This window comes from Rhyacophila brunnea, unplaced genomic scaffold, assembly GCF_057557595.1.
Source record: "Rhyacophila brunnea isolate RB1 unplaced genomic scaffold, BYU_Rbru_1.0 scaffold_5, whole genome shotgun sequence".
In the NCBI taxonomy this organism is placed as follows: Eukaryota; Metazoa; Arthropoda; class Insecta; order Trichoptera; family Rhyacophilidae; genus Rhyacophila; species Rhyacophila brunnea.
In genome coordinates, this window is record NW_028233170.1 from 809,931 (window position 1) to 822,895 (window position 12,965).

Here is a 12,965-nt window from a genome sequence, read left to right on the forward strand (position 1 = left end):
ATTTCTGGTCACCATGGACGTTGAAGTTCAACGGAAGTAAACTAGACATCGCCAATCCGACAAAAAATGACAGTCCTGTTGAACCTTTTATGTTAATTAATACATTTTGTTTCCAACCTGTGAGCTGATTTTTTAATGGAAAAATAATTTCATTATTCCTAACTTGAGGTAGGTATATATTTCTATATTATATACCATATGATTCTCCTCGATTTGCCGCCCTTCGAGTAACTGCCGCCCCCAGGCGACGCTCAGTCTGCCTACCCCCACGGGACGTCACTGAACCGATGCGCTGTAACTTGTGATTAAATTCATCAGCGGAAGTCGACAACGTATTGCTGTTCCGATTTGAAAGCGACCGAAATTTCAGATTTTACAATAATATTACAATTTTAACACAAAGAAGCAGCTGCCACGCTTAATGACGTTTGCCAAAAATGAATTTCTGAACGCTTCTAAGAAAGTATCTCAAGAATTTTGAAACGTTTCCAAGTCTGAGTTTCGTATCATATTTTGATGTGCTTCCTCTTGATTCGGTTGTAAAGATCAATGCAAAAATAATGTCTTCGTAATATGCTAATAGGCCACAGGTGAATTTATCAATTATACAACTTACATTATGTAACTGCGTAGGTACTACTTATATCATTGTATTGTTATCATTATAAAGAAAATCTTATTTACAGATAATAAATAAGCAATTGCTTGATTGGTTTTAAATGGAGATTATTATCAAATTAAATTTGTTCATTGGTATGCCTACAATATTGATTTATATCCTAGTACAGTGGTCGCAAACTCATTAGTCAACAGAGCCAAATATCAACAGTACAACGATTGAGATTTTTTTTGAGAGCCAAATTTCTTAAACTTACTATATAGGTAGGTACACTGTTAACGTGATATCATTCTTAATACATAATGATCTTATTTATTGATAAAAATTAAATTGTAGGTAAGGTATCTATAAAATTAAATCATCACAATGACTAACAAACACTTAATGTGAACCAATGGCCTTGCATCTCCTTGGAAAGTTTGGATAAGTCAGGTTTGTATGTTGTTGTCTTTAATTTTAGGCACGATTCCAGGTTCTCATCAATAAAACGATTTCTCAATTTATTCTTGATAAGGTTCATGCTTGAAAAAGATTGTTCGCATGAATATGTGGAACCGGAAAGGGAAAGTACAGCAAACGCTAGTTTTTTCAACTGATCATATGAGTCAGCAATACTATTCCAGGTATTAAAAATCATCATGTCTTCCTTCTCCAGGTCTTTCAAAGCAGACTACTAAACTTGTGCTGTGAAACATGTTCACATTTGTTTTTCTCCAACATGTCCATATCTGCACAGAGATGTTAAAATTTAGAGCTCCATAATTCTTTATCCATAAGCTTTATCTATAATAGAGTTGATAATCTTATTAATCACAAATTCCATAACTTTGCAAATGTCTGCGCACAAAGTTCTTCTTGACGAATGGTGCAATGGTAAGCAAGTATCTCGTGATTTTTTTTTCTTTCAAAATAGCAACAACCCTTTTTCTTACGCCGTTCATACTTAACGCCCCCACCCCGTCTGTTGAAATTGACACAATTTTATCGAGTGGAATATGATGTTTTTCCATACACTCATTTACAACATTTGCAATATCCTCTCCACGTGTTTGACATTTGAGTGGCAATAATCCTACAAGCTCTTTTTTAGGACCTGTAGATGAAATAAATCGTACAAAACGTGAAACTTGTGCTGTATCATTTATGTCACAAGACTCGTTAACTGCTATTGATAAAGCTGAAACCAATTTAAGATCTTCGGCTTGCTGGTTGGTTATATTCGAAGACATTTTGACTGTTATATCTTTCACTGTTTTAGCCCGTACGTGGCCATTTGTGGCAGAGCCACACCCAAGGGTGTGGCTCGCGAGCCGTGGTTTGCCGACCACTGTCCTAGTACAAGATTATCCGATTGTCGAAGACATCTTGGTTGAAATAATTTGTTACTTAAGAGTATAAAGATATAGGTATACCGCGGAGCACATGTAAACAAGCTCGCAGATGGGTCATATCCAAATGTTGTTGTTTTTAAAAGTGTATTCAGCGCTCGAAATATAAAAATTTACGAACCGGAACGCTCGATAATATTCCGAAAATATTAATATAGTGTAATCTAATTATATGTATATTTTATAAAACAAGTGTCAGATTCTTTGTTATAATATGACCTATTTAGATCAGACAATCACATTATTTTTTCCACGAGACGGAGTGATGATTTTGCCGATTTCACGAAACAGAACGGCGCTCCGGTCCATTTCGAGCCCTGAGTGTATTACTATATTTTGATCAATGTAGGTATATTTCCAGTATGTTGAGCAAATGGCTTATAATCAATTATTGTAAAAAGTGTGTTAGGGTACCTCGTTAATGTGTAGATTAACTAATATATTATTTTCCATAATAATTGTAATTATGTTTCCTTTTAGATTCCGAGATAACCTAAAAGTACAGTTACTAATGTAGTGATAGTTTTCCGTGAAGCAGATGTGCAGTATAATGTGCAGTATAATGTAAAAAAAAAACCAAATCATAATAAATAAAAGCGTAAAGAAACCATCTTTGGCAAATCATATTGGTGCATTTTATTAATACTCAATGGCGCTTTATCGAATACGTATAATGTCCGAAAGTGAGCCTTTAGGCATGTCAGCGTCTCGAGCATCCATGTACCCAGAACCGCGACAAACCGATGATCAGTATTTAACGATTTGATATTTGAAAAAATAATATGCATTTACAACGTATAGTGTGGAGGTTCTTAACCTATGTGTCGCGACCCAAAATTTGGTCGATTGTATGAAATATGTTCAACAAAAGCAATATTGTTTAGATCTGATAATAGCATACGTAGCCGATTTTCTGTATTTACATTTTTAAAACTTATTGTGGTAACTATACACATACGTATTGATTTTTATTGTTTTAAAGATGTAAAAGATTTCGGTATCAATATAAATTAGCTAAAAATACCTAAAATTCATTGTAATATTAATTGGTGAGGCCCTTCCCTATTTTTTGAAAGTTTTAAGCATTCTAGTTGAATTATTTAAAAAATCCAAAAGCCAACATTAGTAAACTACATACCTACTAAATTTAATATACTAGGTACTTACTGCTCTTTGAAGCGATATACACGGGTAATATTTTTAATTTAATTTATTACCAATGTAGGTACGTAGTGTATGTTGTATTATTTAAATATAAATTATTTAATAGTTATTTGTACGTATTATTTCATTAGGTAATGTTTTTTGGGTTCGCGAGACCATTTTTACCAAAATTTGTATCACCGCTCAAAAAAGATTAAGAAACCCTGATAAAAAAAAATACTTCAATATTCATGTGCATTATATCACACGAGAAAACACCTACAATAATTATGTTGAATTGTCAAGGGTATAACGAAGACAGTGTCAGAAGAGTCAATCAACGTAAAAGTTTTGACAGAGAATCAAAAATCGTTGGCAATGCTATAAAATGGTTGTACGCAATTCATGTACTGGGAAGTTTGAAAGATTTTTATAACAGAAGAGAATAAATAAAACTGTGAAATAATTATTGTGGTCTATGTAGTCGACAACATATCCATAATATTTTCGTTGCGTTTTTTGTTACATGGCATATCAATTTGGTTTCTTTTTTAAAATAACCGGTATGAATCGATTTTTTGCGTGAGAGCAATGACTCCCCGTCTATAAATTATGAAGCTTAGATGTTAGATTGGAAACTAGATAAATAAATCAACTTTATGAAATATAACCCTATCAATAATTTTAATTCAGATGGTTACAGAAAAAAAATCTAATAGGTACGTTTATTCACCATTAATAATAGACAAATATAAAGGCTGAGGATTCAAGGTGTATATGTAACATCTAAGTAAAAATAGGTTGGGCGTAGTTTTCATATCACCGCATACGTACCTATAATATATGCAGAGAAATGATTCACCTTTGTAAGTTTTCACATAAAACTATAGACATGCATAGATAAAAAAATAATGTCCTAGAAATTTGTTGTTATCTTATCTATCACCATTGTTTAAAATATATTTAACCTGGCCGTCCATAACTCTAACTCTGAAAATATTAATAAACATAAAGAAATAAAGTATTTGTTTTTCTAATAAACATTAGTAAAAACGTGTTTTATGAGATAGTCATTATTATCATAATAAACCTGTACTTAATCCATTGGATGATGACTTTTCCAAACTGATTCCATTCCTCTCGGTCTTGTGCATTATGTTGCTACATATTTGCGTAGAATTTAATTAAATCGTCGATCCAGCAATCTCTTTCGAATGTTATGACTAGCTAGATGACTATTATTACTGCCCAGCTAAGCAAACAGAGAGTGATTTTAGTTTTAGTGAAATGAAAACCTAAGTTTCAAACTATCTTTCCCCTTAATACCTATGTTATGTAAAATTATTTAATTGTTTTGACATAATCTCTAAATATACAGAAAACACTGTCTTTTTACTTAGCAGGGCAGTATAATATCTATCCATCAATTATCACGCTCATTTTCATTTCAGGTTTTTAGTAATTTTTTCCTTAATTCAATTATTTATTTTTTGTATTTGTACGCGTTATGCCCAGCGAGTACCTCTCCATACTACACTGGGTTTGTCTAAGTTTCTCATTTACTCAAAGCTCGAAAGTACCAAATGCGCTTTAGAAAGAATTTAATATCGGGTATTATTTATCGTTGAGCGGTGGTAGTTTTCCTTGAAGCAGATGAAGCAGTCGTTTCGTCAGAAATTATTTAGTTGAATTGATTATTACTTCTTCTACCTCTTTGTCAAGACACCGTGACTGAGGATTGTGACTCGGATGATTTGGCTATCAACCAGCCTTCCCATTGTATCAACTCCCTCGGCATTCTACGACACGCGAGGCCTGTGGCCACTGGAAACATAAAATGTTTGTTTTAATATACTGATGCGTTATGTCTAAAAGACAAAACAGCATGGACGAAAATGAACGAGTCAAATAATTATAACATTAGGCCACGCGTATTTGATTCTCACGTGTGGATACGGCAGCTCGTAATAATTAATAGGTGAGCACCCTGACTTATACCTTCAGGCCAGGTAATTATCGCTAAACTCAAAGTGTCTGGGTATGGGGAATATACCTGGAAGTAATAGATGGAGTAAATCTGGTGGCTTGTTAGATTGTGTTAACCCCACCCCCTTCCGTCACCTTGAAAATAAATAATAATATATTACAATAGATATATTTTTAGGTGGACCCCCCAATCATTTTTCTGTATGCGTGCCTCGATAGGGGGCTTCCAAACTTGGCAACGCCTCGGGCTTCTACATAGCTAAAAGCGCCACTTACTCAACTGGGATACGTTGTCTTCTCAGCACATGAATTTTAATTGAATTTTGAAAGATCATCGTCAGTCGTATCATATTCCTCAAAGCGAAATATTGCCAAATCATCTCAGATACTTTGAACTGTCGCTATGTGGACATACACTTATTTTTATAAAAAAACATTTTCACTGTTAGAAGAATGATGTTTCGATATTCCTTCGTATTTATATCGTATCTAGTATTTTTATAATACCTTTTAATAATATATCATCATGTCTACAAAGAAAATGATTATTCATGCACAAGTAGTAATTATTATAGTTTTACATACGCGTCGTATTATTATACATATTATCATATCATGTATAAGTAAGTACCTGCCGTATATAACAAAAAATGTATCCATATAATTATAATTTCTTTCTTAATTTACAATGGATCATCGCCACAAGATTTGATTTCACAGTTATGTAAAATAATCAAGGGTTATCTATTGACCTTTAGATATTGATTGATTCAGCAGTTTTTCGTTGTCTATTTACATAAATGACGCTAATAACCTAATTTAAATGTTAGATTCCATGTAAGATCGCCTTTTTATGTGAAAGAATCTTAAAGCTTTATAGTCGTAAAATGGTCAGTACCATAGACTATGTCAGTACCTAATTCATCAGCATTCGACCGTCAATAATTGACGGTTATTGACGTTTGACGTTATTAATGCATAGGTAATCTAAAAATATGGTTTTTTAAATCATTATTTTGTAATTTTATGATAACAATTACAATAAAATTCATAAAAAATATGCGGATTGTCGTCCAAGATTTATGTCATAACAAGGTGTCACAATTATTGTTAAATGTCGTATGTGTAAAATCAGACGATTTTCGTTATAATTTCTTCGATATTTTCTAATAAGAAAACTTCTGAAGGTTGGACAAATTAGCTGAAATATAAATGACATTCATGATGCTTGCTATGTAAAATTATGTCTCGAAACCTTCCTGAAGGCCCTCTTAAGGGAAATGCTTCACTCTGTGGGTGATTTAATGCAACTTTTAAAGTAGCACTATGTGGTGGAGGAGCTAGATAAATAAAACAAACGTAAATCACTTCAAATTCTTTACTTATTCTACTCTAGAACTCTTGCCCGATTCAGACGTCAACTTCCTGGCTCTGACGGAGTGTTATCTGTGGATCAGTTCCTCTATATAACGAATGTCCAATGAGAAATCATGCAAATTATTAACATTGATGTGTATCTTTTGTTCCAGGAGTGGTTCTCTCGGCAGCAGCTGGTCATGCTGGTCCTGTTCATCAACATCTCGCTGGCCATCATGTTCTTCAAGCTGTTGACGTAGCGGCCGCCCCGTGCGCCTGCGCACCACCTCCATGCCTCTCTCACCAATCGATCGCACATCGAACCCACCGAAACAATACCAAGTCACCATGCCAAATCGATACAACCCAACACACAATATTCAGAACAAGTCCGATGCAATTCATACGCCAGGTGACCTAACTTGACATGTCGCAGAATTGCACTTCGAGACACGAGCTGTTTTGTTTGTATAGCTAAACAAAATATATATTATTTAAATATCGTTAATACGTTATGGAGAAGTCTATAAAAAAAAAAACAAGACAGCTTAAGTATAAGAGTATTGTATCGTGAAACTGCTTTATCGTGTGGTTTGTGAGTTATTGTGCTCATCACAAGAATACTTCCAAATTTCAACGTCAATTCCACGACAATGCTTCAATAAAAATTCACTTGTTTTTTTGTTTAAAAAAATATGTGAATTATCGGATTTAACATCCGATAGCGTTTCTTAGCGGTATTTCTATCGCGCTTCACTGCACAACATCTTCGCTGAAAATAAATACCCGTTAACAACGTTAACGGTTCTAGACGCGGTTTCATTCAAAATTATTCGATAATAATAATAATCAACCCCCCTCAATTTTGACGGTAAATAATTGAGCGACGCCTTTGCAGTTTGCGGGTCGCAAATAGTATCTTATTAAAAACCTTCTGTTGAAACGAAAAAAAAATCGACGATTCAATCGTCGTTATCTTTCAACACCTTTCTACGACTATATTAGTTTGTAATCTTGTAATATTTGACATAGAAATATTTTTACACCAAAATATAACCTACCTATGTAATATATTTAATATATATATCATTTTTCAACAATCTTAGGCTTTTATAACAAAATTATCTCATTTTATATATAAATTTTTATGATAAAATGACAAAAAAACATATAGTGTACTTTTTACTTAAATTTTAATTATATCTTTATACTAGGTATATTGTTAATGCGTTGAAAATTTAATGAAATAGTTGAGGTGTGTAGAACAGCGCTGAACACAGTGTTGGCATTTTCACAATTGACTGCAACCTTATTGATGAACAATTAGAAACAAAACAACATCAAAATAATTTTTATATCCGGAGGATAATATTTTGGAGAGCGCCGGCCTTCGCTCCTCTTCGCTTTCGCGTCGCGGATCCTCGCATCGCCAAGTATATTATTATTATTATTATGATAGTCCTGTCGGCGAATGAGAGACGCCTCCTCCAGGAGTAGTCCGACGGAGTAGACCTACCCGATCCCGGCCGATGGCGAATCTGGTGCCTGAGTAACATGGGAACAACATTCAATTCGAAATTAAATTAATTCAAAATAGAAAGATACTTAGCTAAAAATTATAATTACAGTCAGTGATGTAAAATTGTTAATAGTATAACGTTTTCAAGACTTCTCTTTTTATAGTGAATCCGAATGATATAATTCAAAAAGATCTTTAGAACTAAGTTTTTTTCAACCCTTATTAAACGGTTTAGAGATGTATGCATATCAAATAAGCGATTCACTTGGCCTGGATAGTGGATTGACCTTCACATAAATCTTCCCTTTATTTATTTATTCTTTTTTGTCAACGTATTTTAAAGAGTGAGTGAACATATGCGTGCCTTCTGATTGTATTTTTCTTTTTTTAATAAGCAAAAATATTTACAACTAAAATTCACTAAGTACATATTTTAAATAGTAATAATTTGTTATAGTCCAAGGAATAACCTTTTCGCGGTACCTATTCGTATATAACTTGTTTATCTATCTAAAATATGGATTGCGGATGAAAGTAGACGCCTTCGGTTGCATTTCATTTAACAAATCATAAACCGATGCTAATTAATTATTGGATACACTTCAATTATTTACTGTTTACTAGTCAAATAGTACTTTTTCTTTGATATAACGAGGTCACGTAAATTTTGGAAAATTCTGAATATGATAATTTATTTCAAGGTCCTAGATTCGGAATATTTAGCTTTTAATATTCATTGTATGCCAATTTCATGACACATTACTAATTTATAACGTATTCTATATACCTACACAATACTTTCTATTTACCACTCATGTTGCGGAAAAAATCATTAAATTGATAATAGTAACATCAAGATTATTTTGCCAAAATTCAAGGTTTTACGATTGCGCGGCACACTAAATAATAGCTTTTGTAACTATTTTTAAAACTTTTGCCAATTCGACGGATTGCCTTCAAAAGCGTAAAGAAACATAGCGAATTGAAAACAAAACTATATTTGTACTCTCTTCGTGTATCTGCATAACATACTTAATTGTTAAAATATTTATTATACATTTTAAAAATAAGTCTAATATTCTCCCGATAATATTTTAAAACAATTAAATTATTCATTTATCTACAATTTACATTATAGTGTAATATGCATTTGGTGCAGTTAATAGAATTAAGATATAAAAAAGAATTAATGTTAATTATTAAAAAAAAAACTATTCCCCCAAGAGTTTCTACCAAACCACGCACATTGGGAGTACCTACCTTCAAAATAATATGTCCAAAATGTGAATAAAAAATATTTATTTATCAAAAAACTGTATTTTACTACATTTTTCAATTATCTTTCAAATCTATAAGCTGTTATGCAATTATTATTGTAAACTATGTATTTCCAATGAAAATATTATATAACTATTTAACAACTATTTCAATATTATTATGTAATTGATATTGAATTTTAAAATTGTTATTTGCTGATAATATTTTAAATAAATTAATAAACATGTTCGATATTTAAAATATTTATTTTATTCCTTTCGTTTTGGCCCGAGTGACAGATATTATGATGTTAAACTGGACACACAAAATACTTATGAACAGCTATAAACCTTATTAAAAAAATGTTTTATTGAAAACTCTTCATTAGTAAAAAAAAATAATCTCTCGGGCCTTAGCTGAAGGATTGATGTAAATAAAAGGCGTGTATATATATTATTAAGTTGACTTTCGTCACCATGTGAACTATGAAATGGATTGCATTAAAAACAAATTATAGAAATGATATGTTGAGGTGCTATTATGTTCAAATAAAGTGTTTGTATTATTCAATATGTTTTTTTTATTTTGAGGTGCACGTCTTCCAGTGGGTACATCTAGCTATGTAGATAAAAATAAAATTGAAACAAATTATCAAAAAACAGACCTAATAATAATACTTGAGACTATTAACATATTTATTTTTGAAAGTCGCTCAGAAGATGACGGAATTTTAAGGTTGTCACGATACTCAGCTATGAAGGAACGACCAAGAAGAAAATTAAGTAATCATGAAAAATCATAATACAGATATGTACAGGTTTTACAAAAAAAATATCTATATATCAATTTTATATCGTGAACACAATATTATGAAATTATTAAGATTTTTAAAGGTACAAAAACTTGAAAATGTAAAAAAACCATATCTATGGCCGGAGGGAAAGTCGAACTTCAAGATTTTTTTAATTGTATTTATTATTGTTTTATTTTATATTTCTCTGGAAAAAACAATGTTGCATAAATCAATGACAATTTGACAATGATAATTTTTAAAAATTAGGGAAAGATTTATTTGAAAAAATGTCACCAGACTGCGTCCTAAAAAAACATGCAATAGGTACTGACTTATGTGTTTGTTCCCCCAACCGTCGATATTTTCCTTCGCATTCTCATTAATCCAGAGGTAGATGACATAGGTATAAATATGGCTCAAGTATATTTTTTACATATAATATTTTCGTTAAAATCAATGGCATTATAAATATTTAAAGATATAACAGTTGCAACGACAAGACTGACAAGAGGGTTTGGTGAAGGCTTCACTCAGCTTCGACATGATGACTGGCGAAATTGTGATTTCGCTTTTTTTTAAATTGATAACTACCATTAATTATTCACGCCATACAAAAATAATAAATTTGTGAATTTTGATAAACATGATAATAATTAAGTTATGAACATTATGACTTGCACTGTGCTCAACATATTTAAATAAAGAATGTAATACTTAGATAATCATCTTTTACTCTTGACTCACTGAGCAATGGGCAATTACCATAATATTAAAATGATTGTCTTCGTTTGTGAAAATAATAAACATATCTACCTACATTACCTATATACCTACGCAGATTACATACTTCCATACCGTCCAACACCACTCCATGTTTAAACTACGAGTATATCCTACATGACTATATAACGTTACAATAATAATTTACGTCCCACCTGCTATTAGTGGTGGTCACTCGACAAGGTCATTGCTCCCCGAGGCATTAGTTTTCTTTCAGCCGTCTCTAAAAATCGATGATTAATTACACCGCAGGTTCTAGGTGGATACAAAACGACCTACAAGAAAAAAACCTCTCCACAAATAATTTAACAATTTGATGTCTTAATTTCCATTGCCAAGCCTGGATATATTTGCGGCGAATTGAATTTAATTAACTTGAGAGTAAACAATAAACATAGAGTAGTGGTATATAGTGATGTACCATGGGGGTAGGCAGACCATGCGTCGCATAGGAGCGGCACATTATAAAAGGCGGCAAATGAAGGAACGGATACAAATAAAACCATTTTTGAGAACAGCGCATCAGCTATACACAAGACTGCTATCGGCAGCTATCGAGGGTAGTTTTTTTTATATGTTTGTATCGAAGTATTATAATTGTTACAATAAGTTAGCCGTCTAAACAGTCAAAACTGTCTATCTCGCTCTAAGATGTAGCACAGCCAAGAGCGGTGCTGTTACAACACAGCACGTATTGTAACAATTACAACTGACTTATTGTAATTGTTACAATAAGTACTAATACTTCGACACAAAAAATTGAAAAACTACCCTCGATAGTTGCCGATAGCGGCCAATAGCAGTCTTGTGTATATAATAGACGCGCTGTTATGGTTTTCGATGAAGCAGACGATGCGGTCGCTTCATTAGAAAGTATCTGCATCTTGTGCAAAATATGAGCATAAAAAAAGCCCATCAACATAACTATTAATTGTTGTATTGTACCCAATAGCCATTGTGATACTTATTGTCATGGCGGTTTATCGCATAGGCATTTTTGAAAAAATTGCCAAATCTGTCAGTGCCACAGACCTCCACGTACTTAACACCACCACTGTTGGAAAGTAGGTATCGTGAGAATGTTCTTATTTTCAGTAGAGTTTGATACCTTGAAGATATCAAATCTTTCAATATCTCCTAACATTTTTTTGTTACCCTATGGTCATTTCTTGAAAAACACTTTCTTTGACAGCTTACCTTGCGAATACAAATTGAATAGGTAATAAAATCTCCGACTACAGACTAAGTCAGAGTTGTCAACGGTGTTGATGTTGATACAGAAGAACAACATAAGTTAAAATAAAATGCCAATGCCAATATTTGCCCCAACCTGAATATTATTTTTAAAATTTTACAATTCATAGTAGAAATTATAATATGAAACTTTTCATAACTACGTAGTATCGAAACGTCAGCGTTCTAACGTCGTGGGCGCTGTATTCTATCAATATTATTTATTTTTATTAATATGTTTAGCATATCCAAGTGTTCGTTGTCTATTTCATAGTCATATCTATAAATAAGCAGAACTCCTCTGTAAAGCAACGTCAAATAAAATTAATGCACACGTGGAGGAGAGCGTTGCATGAAAATGTATTTTTGTATTGCCGAATATTCAGATATTAGTTTAATGAGATACCTAGTGACGACGATTGATGAATAACCTTTTCCCCAAGGAAACAGCTGCGAATACAAAATAAATACGAATACACTATGAAAATTATTTACATTCGCCTGCACTGCAGCTTTTCTAGTTATTGAACCGACTATAATATTATTATGTAGTTACCTATATACCAAACCATCACTATGACAATGATATAGCAATCATTGTTTTAAACATTTTATTTTGAGTGTAGAAGTACCTATGTAAATGATATTATGTTACATAGATAGAGGTTACAATAATGGGTTTCTTTGGAGTGTAGGAAACGTTCGCTTTGTCAGAAAGTTCAAAAAAATTTGAAATCCTAAAACGTCTCATTTTTCAGTCTGGGTTTTCTATGAATAATGAAATCATGCAGCCAACTATAGTTCCATTCCTATTATTTGTATAGTCAGTGACAGACTTATTAGCAGAGGTTACAATTTGGCAGTGCTTGAAATGGAAAATTTTACGAACCG

The 12,965-nt window shown here is 32.4% G+C and overlaps 1 protein-coding gene across 1 annotated transcript in view; it reads left to right on the forward strand.

Annotated features, from left to right (window-relative positions):
• Window positions 1-7,034, forward strand: part of LOC147065869 (uncharacterized) — a 47,210-nt gene extending 40,176 nt beyond the window's left edge. The window contains exon 3 of the mRNA XM_085955617.1: window positions 6,666-7,034. Coding sequence (XP_085811743.1) covers window positions 6,666-6,752 — 87 coding nt within the window. The 3' untranslated portion in view covers window positions 6,753-7,034. The remainder of the gene's footprint in view (window positions 1-6,665) is intronic.
• The last annotated feature ends 5,931 nt before the right edge of the window (window positions 7,035-12,965 follow it).